Consider the following 16,219-nt stretch of genomic DNA (forward strand, 5'->3'; position numbering starts at 1 on the left):
TTGTGATCTATTCTAGAGCTAGAGTAGTAGAGAACATATATTTTTTTTTTATAGATTGAGTTGATTGAGCTAGAATAATTATAATCTAGATATAATTCTAGATTTAAATCATAGTAAATCTAGCCTCTAGCTAGATCTAGTCAATCTAGACCTAGAATTCTAGATCAGAAATCTAGATAGTAGACCTAGATCTAGATAGATATAGTTATAGATCTAGTATACTTATACTCATTTAACTTATATTTATACTATTCTAGACCTAGAGTCTAGAGGCACTAGTGACTAGGAGGCATTAAATATATTAAGTATCATTAAGTATTAAGCCTTAATCTTATCTAAGACTAAGACAAGAATCAATATCAAGTATCAAAGTATGAATTCCACCTACTGTTCTGCAGCTTTCTCATGGAAGCAAGACAAATCACTTTCTAAAATTATTAGTTGCAGTTTTGATCCACCTAATCATGAATTTCATGAGTATTCACGCTTGTTAAGGTTGAATTTTTTTTTTTAAATATAGATTTTAATGTCTAGATTTATAATATCTAATAGACAGATTAAGATCTAATTCAGTAACTGACTCAGTAGTGACTGTGACAAGTATGATGACTGTCACTGTCGTCACTGTACTGACAATTGTATTTTACTGGACTCTATATCTAGATAGATAATATATTACTAGACTAAATCTAGACTCTATGTCTATAATAATAATATTTTAATATAGATTATAGATATAGTCTAGATCTATATTATATATATATAATATGAGACATGTCATTAATTAGATACTAGTTTAGTCTAGATCTAGTCCTAGATTAAGTGACTATACTTAGATTACTAGACTCGAATCTATAGCAGACATACTTGACATAATCATAGTGATGATAGTCTACATCAGTGGCATCATTAAGGGGGGGTGGGCTATGCTGGCTGCACCAGGTGACACCTAATAGAACATGACACCCAAGTGAAAAAGATGCACTTTTGCAAAATAAAAATAAGCCACATTACTAATGTGACAGAAGAAAGATTAAAAAGCATAAGAATGGTTTTTCGGGGCGAATTAAATAAAACTACCCAAATCTAAATATATCTATTTTATCTTATAAAATACAAAGGCATATGTTTATTACAAAGCTTATATATAATCAACTCACTATGTCTGTCTGTCTGGTTAAAAGTTTGTACACGTTATTTCTCCCACACCCAATCTAGGGTCTAGCTAAAATTTTGCACAATTTTTCTTTTACCTGACAACACAAGAATCAATAAAAAAAATATTTTTTTGTTTCGTATCTCAAATACGGGAAAGAAATTGTACTTGACTGAAGTGGTCATATGAGCTGAATTAGTCCCCTTTATACATTGTCACCTGAGTCTTAGTGAACATATCATGAAAAATAGGAAGAGACTATAGAAACAATAGAGAACTATACAGTCTTCCATGTTCATATGCTCTCCACTAGCAGAGTGGTTACCATGTAGGCATGAGAAGCCTGAGAAGGCTTGTGCCATTAGTTCAAATTCAGGTTGTTCCCCCCCCCCTTTTTTTTTTTTTAATAAATGCTTTTTTAGCGGCCCACGAAAGGGGAAAAGGCACTATTAGTTTTGTGTGAAATGTCTGTCTGTCCTGTTTAGATCTCGTAAACTAGAAAAGATAGTGAAAATCCGACATCACAATATTTTAGACCATTCAAAGTTCTGATGCAACAGCTACTTTTTTTTTTTCTGAAAGCGAAAAATCTAATTTTTAAAATCACTTTGCAAGCAGTTTTTGAAAGAGAAAAAGCTATTTAGTATGCATTATAAGTTAGACCTAATTTAAAACGAATAGTAATCTTGTAAACTGCAGTTTCTTGAACATATTTTAAATTGTGAAAGTTTTTGTTTTTTTTCGTTTTTTTTTAGGATTCGAATAAGAGATTGAGCCTTTTCAAAACAATATCATCAATGATAAGATTTCAGTTAGGCCAGGGGAGGTGCGGTAGCTGAGCGGTAAAGCGCTTGGCTTCCGATCCAGGGGAGAAAGAAACATTGACTGGGATTTTCAACTTTGGAATCTTTGGGCGCCTCTGAGTCCACCCAGCTCTAATGGGTACCTGACATTAGTTGGGTAAAAGTAAAGGCGGTTGGTCGTTGTGCTGGCTACATGACACCCTCGTTAACCATAGGCCACAAAAACAGATGAACTTTACATCATCTGCCCTATAGACCACAAGGTCTGAAAGGGGAATTAGTTAGGCCAGGTTCACATCTAACTTTGCATTCACTTGCACCTATCCTTTAATCTGCTGGACCGTTGGGGCACTAAACAAGATATGTCAACCTTCTTTCTCCATTCTTATCTCTCATTTGTCTTTGATATAATTTCATTCGGATGTTCTTTCTGAAAATATTGAAGTCTACCTGGGTGGACCACTTCGGGGGCCGATTTTGAGTTTGTGTTTCCACACAAACTGTCTTTGTAACCTTGTTATTGTTAGCCTAGATATATTGCAAATTTAATTACATGACTGATCCAAACTAATTGATACAAGTACGCTTAATATAAGCTTTGTTTTTTTTTAAAGTATTTTTATGTTTTTGTTTTTCATTTAATTAAATAAAATCTCTAATTAAAAATTTGTGTCTGTTCTAGATCTAGTTTTTTTTAAATTGCTTTCTTAGGTTGAGAGCTCCCATGCTACAGCCTGCCAAATCTAGTATTATATATATATATATATATATATATATATATATATATATATATATATAACTTTCTAAAAAAATTTCTTTTTTTACAGTCTTGAAGCAGTACTTGATGACCAAATCACACTAAGTCAAAGTGATGAAGTAAATTCAGAAAATTGTGTTTTAAATTTGGTTTGTTCAAAACATTGTTTGTCAAAAATTAATGGAATCTGCATAGTTAGTGAATCAAGAACTTTGGAGATTAGTAACTATACTGGAGGATATTTGTGTACCATTAGAGGTTCTGAGTTAAGCAACAATGCAGATAGTTCAAGATGTGAAAATCAAAAGTTATATCTTTCCAGATGCTCTTTTGAAGACAGTTACAAAGACCTATCTATTAAGGTATGCTCAGTAAAAAAAGAATATACCTTTTAAATATTTTGTTTTTGCTTTTAGTTACTGCCTGAAATAAAATAAGACCTTAAATTCAGCTGTTGTTGTAGAATATTAAAAAAATGAAATTATAATTAATTAACATCAACAGTGGGAAAATGGAGATATAATCAATAATACAGTTGAACATTTAATGATTGTTAAATGTGTATAAAATGGAGTCTATTTTGGACATTTTTTAGATGTTAGGATGAGGCATTACCAAATGAGAGGTTTAGAAACACTAATTTTTCTTTGTACGGTACTTTAAAGAGTCTTCAATTTAAATATTTAAAAGCTTCTTGATTCTCATAACAAAGCAGTAGAGCTATTCTGAATAAATAAAGCTTGACTTGTTGCTTGCTTTATTGCATTACAATTGTTAACAGTAATTGAGCTGCTCAAAGACTGTCAAATAAGAACACTTTATTTTTCAGTTTTTATCCCTTGGTGGAAGGACATCATTTACCTTACAATCCATCATAGTCTTTTTAACCGAAAGCAATGATGATGCTAGCTTTAGCAAGGGAACATTTGATATTCACAAACTACAAAAAGAAATTGAACTTATGGGTGACACTGTCTCACACAAAGCAAGAGACTTTCTTAAAACAATGCAGCAGTTTGAACAAGTTAGTAAGTTTTTGTATTAAAACTTGAATCAAATTTCAAAATAAAATATTAGTTGTTGTTTTTGGCTATAAATTAATGATTAAGGGTCATCACATTGCAGTTTGTTTCTATAAAATACATTTACTGGTTTATAATGATTAAACTGAGGATTCATTCAGTACTTACTCTTGTTAAAGTAACTTAAACATTGTGTAGATGTCAATGCATTGTCTTTTTCAAGTACTGAGAAAATAGCACTTTGACAACAAAGCTAGATTTATAACATATATTCCTACTCAGCTTTTAAATTAGATGTGAGTTTAATGTTATCTTTTATTTTTTAAATATGTTTTAAGGTTAGGGTTCATTCACCGCTAAATCCCCTTTTTCCCCTAACAATAAGTAACTATTCTCTTATTGTGTTGGCCTCCATATATTTTTTGTTCTTTTTGTTAACAGAATAGAATAAAAACACAAGGACAAATAGAGAAATTACAATCTCAGCCTTTCAGCTTACTAAGTCAACATTTATCCAGTGAGAGTTTGTCTGGCATGGCTAATGGTATACTAGGCTTTGATGCAGCATTGCAACAGGACAACTCATTTTTCAATGGTAGTCTGGGGCCTGACTTTTATGCTCTTCTACAAGTTGCATGTGGCAGTGTTTCAAAGAAAAGAGAGGAAGGTGTAGTAAAAAAGTAAGATTGCAAATGTTTTCCCCTAGGTTATACAACCACCGCACTATGCCTTTACATAAGTAAATTATGAGTTTTTTATACCCACCAATCATCTTTCATATATTTGTTAGAACTTATGGAATCTTTGCAAATATCAAAATAAATTTAATAATTTTTTTCTAAAGCAGGTGCTTCATTTCTCCAGGCTAATGATGCTTTTTAAAAAAAATTAAACTGGCCATTTTTCATAGATGAATTAAGGTAGCTTACAAAATTTTACCAAAGGTTTTCAAGCAACTATATTAATATTAACTACCCCTGTCCTTCCCTTTTTTTTTCTTTTTATCTCCCCTAAGTCGCCTTCCTTTATATATCTACCTTGAATGATAACTTAATACTAACTATCCTTACCCCGTACATTCCCTGTTTTCTACAACACTAGCCAAGATGGTATTGGATCTGATGCAACAAGAAGGCAAAAACTCAATTACATTGAAGAAAGATTTAAATAAACTGTGTCATTAACTTCAAAAGGGCACTAATAAACATATATTCATTTAACTTTAGCGACTAGAAACTAACTGTTTGCCTCTGGACTATATTTCCATCTACTTCTCTGATAAGACCTATTGCCTGGCTTTTAGGATAACACGTTATTAGTCCATGACATAAGTCTGTTAATATTGCATGGTTTCCAGAACTGCAAAACTTGTCAGACTTGTTTGTCACTGCCATCCCTTATTCAACTCGCAACTGGCCAATTTTAGCATGTTCCAGTATGCTGGAAAGATTCTTACCAATCATGACCATAAAAATCTTTCTTAATTTCAGTTTTACAGAGGCAGACCTGCCTACCGTTACGCAAAATGTGTACTCGTTACGCAAAATCTCCCAAAAATGACCGCCAGTACGCAAATACGCATTTAACCCGTCGCGTTACGCATTTCGTATGCTTTTTTTTTCTCCTCTCTAGACTAGCTTACAAGCGGTCACGGAGGTCACGCTAAGCCCACCTGTGGGGAGAGGGGCGAAACAGAAAAGGTGGGGTGAACACAATGTGCCCAGATCTATACGTTGATTGGTACTTAACTCAGAGGTTAAATAGGCTTCATCAATGAATAATTTTCTCAGTTGTGGTACAATTCTGATATTCCATACTATATTCCAGACTGAAAAATGTGTAAAAGTATTTTTGGCAGTCTGTCATACTAAAAATAATACTGTACTCATTATTTCTAGTTACTTTATTCTCAAATGTTTAAAAAAAAAATAATTTAATTCTGAATGTTTCATCCTACATGCCCATAATTTTTCTGGAAAACAGGAGTAGCTCCCCAAATTTATGAGGTAATTTTTGAGACACAAATTGTTCTGACAATATTATCCTACAGTTTACCAAAAATATTCATAAGGAATATTCAAAATACAAACTAATAAGACAACATGAAGGAGTATCAATAAGCCAGTGCTGTTGGCTATTGACAGGTAGAAGTGAGTCCTGGAAGTGGGCATCCTCACAAAACTAACTCAGAGGTTCAAATGTACTTGTCATGTAAAAAAAATTCTTAAATTAAAGCATATGCATAACTCAAAGAATTTAACATTTCATTGACTAATTATATAATAAGTTAGGAAATGTATTGACTGGTTGTTAAGTGTAAAATTAATATATAGATAACAATATTTGTTTTCAAGTGACTCATTTAGTATACTTTAGGGGGCCATGGTGACTGAGCGGTAAAGCACTTGCTTCCGAATTGGGGTTCGAATCCTGGGATTTTAAATTTTGTCCACCCAGCTCTAGTGGGTAACTGATATTAGTTGGGGAAAAGTAAAGGTGATTGGTCGTTGTGCTGGCCACTAGGACTAGGAAGAACAAATAACTTTGCTTCTTTACATTGAGCTCAATCTTATCATTACCTGTTCCTGATTCTTCCTCTGGCACTGGGTTGTTGATAACTCCACCTGCTGATTTCTCCATTTTTTTAAAAACTGCTTAATAGTAGAGCTCCTTAAAACACTTTATTGAATAATAGTTTCAATGAATCACTAATCTTTGTTTGATTGTTGTAGTGATTCATATGAATAATAATAATGAATAATTTAATGAACTTAAATGTTTTTGGTTTTTTTTTCAGATTATCATGTCAAACACCAGATTCTGGCACTGGTGGTAGTTTTTCACCAACATGCAGTTCCAAAGATGGTGAAGATTATTCTTTATTCCTGTCCAAAGACCATTTACAACTGCTTGGCATAGTTGATGAAAAAGTAAATAAAGTCAAAATGGAGTTTCATGATGCTCTGCTTAAAACCAAGGAAGAATTCAATCAGAATTTAGAAACTACAAAAAATGAACTAAATCAGAAATTGGATTTAATATTGAAACTGCTCAATAGTTCAAATGATTTGAATGGTGAAAAGGGGTGATAAAATTATGCCAAATAATATTGTATGTCTGTAGTGTAAATGACAAAGTATTAATAGCTAACTATGATCATACAAGTGTACATTATAAGTAAACAAATGTATATCTGTGGCATTTTACATATTTACTTATGGAATGCTAGAATGATATTTGTTGGTTGTACTTTTATTTGTAAATATATTTATTGTTTGAATGATGAAAGGGATTAAACAAATTCTAGATCTATGCAGTAGTTTTTAAAAAATGCAAAATATTTTATTCAAACTGGAAGAGGTTAAAAAAAAAAAGGAAATATCTTAAAAAAGAAAAAGGGGTAGGCTAATTTGTACTTAACTAAAAGATTGAAGGTAAAAAAAAATAAACACACACACAGACTATGCTTGTTATGATTAAGTTTATTTTGACTATTTTACAGTTAAAGCTATATATGAATCTTTTGTCTTGAGTCAAGTTTTATTTTGATATTACTTTATTCATATTATTGTGTTGCTTGTACAAAATCATATAATTTACAGTTTACATAATGAATAAATCAGACTTTATAGGTTTGTACAAAATCATATAATTTACAGTTTTTAAGATGAATGAATCATCAATCAGACTTAATAATTTTAAGGTATCATACACTGTGATAAAGTTTTTTCCCCAAGAGGTTGTTAACTCTGTGACCAATTATCAACAGATGATGCTGTTAGGTATCTATTACAACTACATGGACTTTGGACTACATTTGTAACTGCCTTGTGCATATTGGGGTACTTTTAAAAAAAAATAAGGTTTCGAACATTCCTTCAGAAAACGTTTTAATCCTTGCCCAAACTTCTTGTAGAACAGCATGGATTGATGATAGGCAGAGTCTGTACTAGGGGCTGGCAATCGTCTGAAGGGCTTACATGTTGCCTTGTTTATTTTGTGTGTGTGAATTAGATGATTAGTAGATTAAATCATCTACATTATTTGAAAGCTACCTTAACAAATCTCCAGCAGTCCTTCTTAGAATTCTACACTTCTGGGCTAAATATTCTTCTGACTCAAGGAAAATAATAATCCTTCTACATGATATGATACTATATCTAGTAAGACTTTTGATCAAATCAGTGCAACAAAATGGACATGCTTCTAATCAGGTTACTGAAAGATTCAAAACACTGCAATGATTTCAATTCTATATAAAAAAGAATTAATTTGTTTTCCATATCACAAATCAAATACAAGTCTTTAGAAATTTAAAAAAAAAAAATTTAAAAATCCAATTGCAAGAAGATAAAGAGCAGTTTAATCCAGCAATGGTCAAATGAAGATTAAAATTCTGTAATCATGAAGACATGCATTGCACAGTTTATCAATTAATCCGAACCAGTATTCATTATCTCCTCTAAAACCTCATTATCCTGCACTATTAAAGATGTCAATTTTTCAGGTAATCGATAGACTCTGATGTATCCTTGTCCATCACCAGTTGCTAAAATACGTTTTCTGTAGGTATAGTAAAAAAAAAAAAAAAAAAGAAATGTGTAGAAAAAAATCTTATCATAAATAGAAACAGATGAGGTATTCTTCATAATTAGCCTTATCTGACTATAAAAATGAAAACTTGCATGAAATTGTAAGGACTGGCCAATCTGACAAACTTGTGTAATACCAGATAATTATTGTCAATAGATATTTAGTAGTATTAAGGTGAGAATGATTTTTTATAAAGAGTTTTTTTTGTGATAGTATTTTATTATCAATGGAGATGAATAAAATGATTTCTTCAATTCTGAAACACATCTTGAAATCTAAAATATATCATTTTCAAATTATGAAAAATAGTACTAAGTCGTCAACCAACATAATATTTTTATCACTAAAAGATTTCAACAGGGTTTTTTTTATCTCTCTATTTTTCATTCTTGTTTGATCAATAACTATAACTCAAGAAAAAGGTTTTTGTCATCAGCTTTAACTCTTTCAGAGCAATTTGTTTCAAAAATGTGCAAGAGGGATAAAGCTACTAAATGTAACCTTTCTTATTTTATTATATAATCTAACCTATTTTATTTTAAAGGAATATGATATGACTACGAAAATGTAATAAATAAAATAAATAACTCAAAAAACTATTTTTAAAAGTTAAAACTGAGAACAGAAAAAGGAAATGTATCAAAAATTCATTAAAAAAATCAATATACTGAAAGATTTATCCATAAATAATGAAAAATCACAAAACTAACACATTTTTGTCACTTTAAATTTCATAAAAGATGTACAAATACTCTAAGAAATAGTATTATCTCTATATATAATTCACTTCATAGCTCAAGAGTTTGGAAAAGAAGAAGTAAAGGAAAGATCACTCCCTTATTTCTGCGGATAGTCACCCCACGAAAAAACAACAGGGGGGTGGGGGAGAGAACAAGTGGTATTCACCAGTCACTACAGATGGCTGCCTGGTCGTTCGGTTTGCGCGCTGGACTGTTGTTTGGATTTATCAATAGTCCCAGGTTCAAACCCTGCCTGCTCCCATCCCCCTTCGTCCTAAGAGAGGTTTAGACTAGGAAGTAAACTATCGTCAACTCTGAAGGAACATCTGAAACATGTAAAACATTTTACAAACACTAAATAGCAGCATGGGACTTAACCATTGTGACCAAGAAGTCATGGAAAGAGAACAAGTAATTTACTATGTATATTTACAGGTCACTAAATAGGGCCGGACTTAACAATTGTGGGGCCCTATGTGAAACGGCCAAGTTTGAGAAGGGAAGTGGATAATAAGTGAAATTTAAGAAATTTGTTTTAGAAAATAAATTCGTCTATGTATTTTATTCATTCTTTACTACGTACAGAATTACTTTACAAGCCTTGCGTGTAGCAAAGTCATACAATATATCATAATAATTCTGTTTCTTACATAGATCACGTTCAACAGCAAGAATTACCAAATGTTTCAATCTATCTTTGAGAACTGTTGACCTCAAGTAATTCTTCATTAGTTTGTGGTGCGAGAAGCTTCTTTCACCAGATTACACAATTACGGCTAATGCATAAAGCTGTTTTTATTTATCGCGCGTAGGATTGGCGCTTTCCATATTGAATGACACCCCCAAAATGACAATTTTCGTGTATAAATTTCTGTGTATTTTAAGGACTTTTTCATATATTTTGCAATTTCGGGAGATTTCCAGGAGCTCCTGGTAAATTGACAGGAGGAAGCGAGAAATCTGTTTTAATTTATAAAATGGTTTAATTTAATAATTTATACACCTTGAATAAGCGTGGGTCCTATGAAAGTGGGGGTCCCCTGCGATCGCATAGTTTGCAGTGGCCTAAGGCCGGTCCTGCAAAATAGCGTCGCTGGTCGACTAGTTTACAATATTTTGAGTCCTGTGAATTAAAATAAAAAAGAGGAACCACAAACACCATGTTCTTTTTTTTTCACATGCCGAAAATAAACAGAAAAAGAGAGAACTAAGAAAAGTTAAACATTATAAAGATGGTGAAAGAAATATTATTTTCCAAATTACTCACTAAAAAGTAACACCACACTTATGCAAAGTTACTCAGTAAGTACCCTTATTTGTGTCTCTTTCATCCCTTCAATCAAATGGCCTCAAAACTCCTATTATGGAGTATGCACAAATACTTCATAGACCCATTAGTTGTAGCCTTCTATCTCCCTACACTATAATGCCCCCACCATATACACACAATACTTTCAAATGAAACACCCCTCCCACAGAAGTTTGCAAGGAGAAACATCACTATTAGCAACTTAATCCAGTATTTACATATTTTGTCAGTCATGGATGGATCTAGAAAGGTACCTTATTAAGAATAACCAATCTTCATGAACCATATTATACATTCCCTCCAAAAAAAACAACATGCATGAATGCTCACATTTTTAATAGGCCTTTGTATTCACTGTGACAATTTTAAGGACTTTATTTTTGCTTTAGAATAGAGGCATATTTCTAGATCTAGTTGTTTTAAAATTGTTCTACATATCGTAACTACTGTCTTTAAATTTCAAATTGTAGTAATTTTCTCCACACATACTTTCATACTCATGTAAAAACACATTTGATAATCACAATGATCTAAGCTAGGATAATCCCTCACATACACTCTGACAATTATCTACACTTAGAAGAGAATTTCATTAAAGGTATAGATCTGTGAAGAAAGAATGAAAGTAATGCACCAAAAAAAGTGTTATAAGTGCTGAAGTGGAAGGAATGATTGTTTTGTACTTTAACTTTAAAATGTCAGATGTCAAATGCATATGTTAGAAATTGTGAATAAAAAATCATTTTTGGTAAATTTAACGGTTTCAATCTTAAAAATGGCTTAGTTGTCATAGTTGCTTAAGTTAATAAAGCTTATGTTAAATTTTCATATTTTATCCACGGAAAGTGGGAGAATTGGTGAGTGGTCAGGACTAAAACTTTTATACTGTAGATAATAAAAGAAAGAACAATAAAGCAATACTTACTGCTGACTGTTGAACTGTAAGCTGTAGACAGGAACTTTGTTTGGACTTGCTTCAAGTTTATGGATAGGTGTCATGTTGCCACTATGAAGGTCATAAATAAGAAGGTTTCCTTTTTCTGATACTGCAGCAAAAATAGCAGGACGGGTTGGAGACCATTTGGATGAATATATATAACCTTCACCTGGTTCAATAATTAAAACTGGCGGAGCCTGAAATAGGAATATTTTTTATTTTCATCATTTAAAAAAATGTAAAAATTAAAAACACTTAAGTCAAACCCCATTATATTATCACTCAAGAGATTATCCAAATTCATTGAAATTTGAAAAAATATATGAAATGTAACATTAAGTTCAAACACTCAAATACACTTAGTGCATAAAACCAAATCTACTTCGAAGGACATTTCAACAGTCTTAAAAAGTGAAACATAATTTTAGTATCTATATTTACATATATTTACAGCTACACTAAACAGGTGAGTATATCTTTTCTATTCAGCATTAAGTAGTATTTATTACCAAAATTGACAGCATTTGTGACAGGTGGGGAAATGTGATGTGTGTTTGGCGCATTTAATGTCTAGGGGATGATTATTTTTAAAGCTATCACACACCAACCTATCAGCATATGAATCGGGAGCAGACACGCAACGAGACAAGCAATGAAAGATAGATACAAAAGTTAAAAAGAAGAATGTTTATTTACATAAATATTTACAGATAATAATAAAAAGGGGGAGGGTTTGCATCTATCTCTAAATAATACTATGTTTAATCATCACTCTTGCACCTAATAAGAGAGTATGTCACTTTGTCCTCTGACTTAGCTGGGTTTCCCGTTGATGTCGCAGCTGGCTGTGTCCTGGCTTGAGGTTCTGCAGCTGGAGGTGGCGCTCTAGCGGATAGAGGGACGCCAGTGATTCAGTTCTTGTGGAGTCTCAATCCAAAGTTCTGATATCGGTAGTGGGCACAGTAGGGCGGGTGGCCGGCTACCGTGGGCACAGGGGGTACTGCGGGCAGAGCTGATCTGCCGTGGGCAGCGTAGTTGACAGGATATGTCCAGTGAGTTGCAGAGGGTTGGCGTAGCTATGACGTCTCGCACAGACCTGAGTCTATAGGGACGTCGCACCTAATAGGTTGACAGGTGGGCTGTCGAATAGGCGGGCAAGGCCGATAGCGCCAAGTAGTAGAGTTGAGTAGATCTCAGTAGGCAAGTGCAGTGCTGAATAGCACTCAGCACATAAATAGGTAAATAGGCAGACACCTGAGGGAGGCACCAGGTATTCCTCTAGGAGTAAGGATAAATGAAGTAGTCCAGACTCGATTGCTCAGAATGAGAAATGAAAGAGAGTCTGGCTTTGTTTGGATCTACCTTATATAGGCCTGGAAAATGTGGGCGGAAACAGGAAATGTCCTAGGCTAAGAATTATCTTACACGTGGGTGAAGTCCGACAAGAGATGGGATTCGCACATTGGGAAGGTCGATGGGCGTGTTCGTCCTCGTGGTCTCCTAGATCAAAGAGAGGTGGGGAAGGGGAGGATTGACTTGCATTTCACACAAGGTGGTGTCCACTGCGGCTGTCAGACATCCTGCCGATAAGATCAAAAGAGATTGTGTGTTTACCTTTCCCCGATCAAGGGCAGATAAATGAAAGGACGCGCCTTAGCTATCTCCAATGTGGTCAACTAAGTCTAGCCTGGAGAGGAAAAGGTGGTGCGGGTGGAGAATTTAGGGGTAGGATGGGGAAATAATTAAAATAAAATAAATAAATAATGAAAAATAATAATTAATGCTGTGATAAATTTGAGTGACTCTGACAGCGAGTTTTTGACTTGTCACAGCATTCACTAATAAAACTTCGGAATAATAATTTTGTGAGTGATAGAAATGTAGAAGCACCATCCTTATTTCATAATCCATGGTAATTTGTACAACTTGTTTAAAAATATATGCCAGATATTGCTCAAACTTTCATCAACTTCATATATCCCTTAGTTTGCTGAGCCATTGGGGTACCACACAAGATTTGTTGATTGTCTTTCTACATTTCTTTCTGTCATTTGCTTTGGATAGAATTTCTTTTAATGACAGGCCTGCCATTCTTTTCTATTATTTCCCATCACTTTCTCTGTTTGCCTCTTCTTTTTTCTGGTATTTTTTCCTTGAAGGTAGGTCTTTGTGAGCCTTGAAGACTTTATGATATGGCAAGATTTGAGTTGCCTTTATTTGACAGTAGCTAGCAGGTCATTGTGGGGTCCAATGGCTACATTAATCCTGTTTCTAATCTCTCCATTTGTAATGTGGTCTTTTTAAGTGACACATATGATCTTTCTGTAACAAATCAAGATCTGCAGTCAGCATCCCAGATTAGCAAGCATATAAGAATGTGGCTGTGATCAGGGAGAGCATCAGTTTGATTTTAGTGTCGAGGGCTATGCCTTTGTCTTTCCATATTGTTTTGAGTTTTGCAAGTGCTGCAGTGGACTGTGCAATTCTGACCAGTAGTTCAGGTTTGATTCCTTCATCTGAGACAATAGCTCTGAGGTATTTCAAACTACTGAAACTTGTCAGCTTTTCTCTTCCAATACTGATGTCCCTTTTAAAGCCCTGTTTGCTATTGATCATAGTATGTGTTTTTTCTTCATTGATTTGCATACCATATGCAGCAGACGTTTTGTCTATGCGCATCAGCAAGTCATCTAAATAATTCTTCTGTCCCTGCCAGACCATCTATGTTGTCTGCAGAGTGCAAGTTAGTAATTCTTCTTCCTTTAATGCTTACAGCATCTTCTGTTATCCTTTCAAGGAAGATATTGAAAAGAGCTGGTGAAAGAAGGCAGCCTTGTCTCACTACAGCTTTAAACAAGTCACCACTGTTGTTCTTGAAGTACACCGCTTATACAGGTTCTGAATTACTTGTTGCAAATCTTTAATTTGATATGAACACAAAATTTCCATTTCTATATTTTAAGTCACAGTTTTAGACTTTAGACAGTATCAAAAGGAAATACCTATATGACACACTACAGGATTTTGGAATACCCAATAAGCTGACAAGACTTATACATATGACATTAAACAACTCAAAAAGCAAAGTCATAATACAAGGAGAACACTCACGGGAATTTAGGATTAAACGAGGATTAAGACAAGGAGACGCACTTTCCTGCATGCTTTTCAATTTAACACTGGAGAGAGTTATAAGAAATATACACATAAACACAAGGGGAACTATTACTAACTACTTCAGGAGAGAAAACATGGGTCCACAACCAACAGGGACGATATACAGCCAACCTCTACAATACCTTGCTTATGCCGATGACATTGCCTTATTGGGTAAAGAAACCTCTGACATCGCTAGAGCCTTCATACAACTAGAAGAAGCATCTCGACCAGCAGGACTTGAGGTCAATGACAGTAAAACCAAGTACATCACAATGACAAGAGAAAATCAAACAGAGGGACAAAATATCAAAATCAAAGACCACGAATTTGAAAACGTCCAAACTTTCAAATATCTAGGAAGTACTATTAATTTAAAAAATGACCTACTAACAGAAATAAAGGAAAGAATAGCAGCAGGCAACAGGGCATTTTATAGCACCCACCATTTAAGAGCAAAATGATTTCAAGTAAAACCAAGAAAATAATATACAAAACTATAATAAGACCAGCAGCAATGTATGGAAGTGAGACCTGGACACTGACAAAGACATCTGAAAATTTACTTAACACTTGGGAAAGAAAAATCCTTAGGAAAATCTATGGTGCCATACAGGATGAAACAGGGTGGAGGACACGCACTAACCATGAGTTATATCAATTATATGAAGACCCACCAATAGTGAACGAAATAAAAAAGAACAGACTACGTTGGGCAGGTCACCTTGAAAGAATGTCAGACAACAGAGGGGCGAAAATCGTATACAGGCAAAAACCAAAAGGCAGGCGACCCAAAGGCAGACCCTGAATGCGATGGATAGATGACGTGGAAGCAGATCTGAAGCAGCTTGGGGTTAGGGTGTGGAGACGAAAGGCCCAGGAGAGATCTGAATGGAAGGATGTGTTAAAGCAGGCCAGAGCCCTCCATGGGCTGTATGGGATGGATGGATGGATGTTTTAGACTATAAAGTGAACAATTCTGTGGCTGGTCCACCTTAGTCATAGGCAAACTAGGCAACCCCTAGGACCTCCAATTGGTGGGGCCTTGCATAGGACTACTAACAATTTTTTTAAGAGAAGAAATAGCGAAACCTGTACCCAATATTGTTGTTGTAGTCACTAGGTTTTAAATAAATTGCATAAATTTTATTCTTTCGCTGTATATTTTTCATTTGGGACCACCAAATTCACTTCCATAAGGGCTCCAATTATCTAAGGCTGGTCCTGTCTGTGGGCAGTGCTGGCAAAGTTTTTATCTCTGACATTTTCCCTCCCCTTAAGCTATCCAACTTACACAATATGACAGAAATTTCACAATGCACATTTTCACCCTGCTTTACGAGTTGTTTTCCTAATATTCTTGTGACCAGGGCTTCTTACAAAAGAAATTATTTTAGAAACTTTAGAACAAAATAAAATAAAGCAGCGCACGATTTGAGGGATTCCCATGGGTTTTTCCATAGGCGTCTACTCATTTCTGGTCTTCAATTTTCGCTGGTTGTTTGTAATATCTGTTTTGAGCCTTGTAAGCAGATCTAGCAAAGGTAATTAAAAAGTCAATTTTAAAAACATTTCACTTTTATTTTAAATGGATGTTAGTTAAGAATAGAATATTATTTACATCAAATTCTTTTGGTACTAGTTTAAAATACATTTTAATGTTCTTTTCGTAGTAATAGTAATGGAGTGAGTGTGTTACCTAGGCTGCAGTAAGAAGAGGTTATGTGATTTTTCTGTCATTATGCC

General features: G+C 34.0%; 2 protein-coding genes across 7 annotated transcripts in view; one reads left to right on the forward strand and one right to left on the reverse strand.

Annotated features, from left to right (window-relative positions):
* Nucleotides 1–75: 75 nt before the first annotated feature.
* On the forward strand, nucleotides 76–7,200 carry LOC106051571 (uncharacterized). Its single transcript, XM_013206769.2, has 5 exons — nucleotides 76–495; nucleotides 2,787–3,078; nucleotides 3,546–3,740; nucleotides 4,180–4,418; nucleotides 6,536–7,200. The coding sequence occupies exons 1-5, from the start codon at nucleotides 374–376 to the stop codon at nucleotides 6,825–6,827; spliced, it is 1,140 nt and encodes a 379-aa protein (XP_013062223.2). The 5' UTR covers nucleotides 76–373; the 3' UTR covers nucleotides 6,828–7,200.
* A 2-nt stretch (nucleotides 7,201–7,202) lies between these two features.
* LOC106051570 (cytoplasmic dynein 2 intermediate chain 2-like) overlaps nucleotides 7,203–16,219 on the reverse strand; it is a 28,015-nt gene continuing 18,998 nt past the window's right edge. For all 6 annotated transcript variants that reach the window (XM_056032244.1, XM_056032229.1, XM_056032262.1 and 3 more), the window contains 2 exons: nucleotides 11,306–11,514; nucleotides 7,203–8,301 (listed from right to left, as the gene is read on the reverse strand). In XM_056032244.1, coding sequence (XP_055888219.1) covers nucleotides 8,172–8,301; nucleotides 11,306–11,514 — 339 coding nt within the window. In that variant the 3' untranslated portion in view covers nucleotides 7,203–8,171. The remainder of the gene's footprint in view (nucleotides 8,302–11,305; nucleotides 11,515–16,219) is intronic.

Source organism: Biomphalaria glabrata, chromosome 1 (genome assembly GCF_947242115.1).
Source record: "Biomphalaria glabrata chromosome 1, xgBioGlab47.1, whole genome shotgun sequence".
Taxonomy (NCBI): domain Eukaryota; kingdom Metazoa; phylum Mollusca; class Gastropoda; family Planorbidae; genus Biomphalaria; species Biomphalaria glabrata.

Bases quoted from the DNA above. Each gene is read 5' to 3' on its own strand.
- LOC106051571 (XM_013206769.2), top strand. From the start codon at position 374: ATGAATTCCACCTACTGTTCTGCAGCTTTCTCATGGAAGCAAGACAAA. The intron at 3,079-3,545 runs GTATGCTCAGTA...TTTATTTTTCAG, and splicing joins ACAAAGACCTATCTATTAAG to TTTTTATCCCTTGGTGGAAG. The intron at 4,419-6,535 runs GTAAGATTGCAA...TTTTTTTTTCAG, and splicing joins GAGGAAGGTGTAGTAAAAAA to ATTATCATGTCAAACACCAG.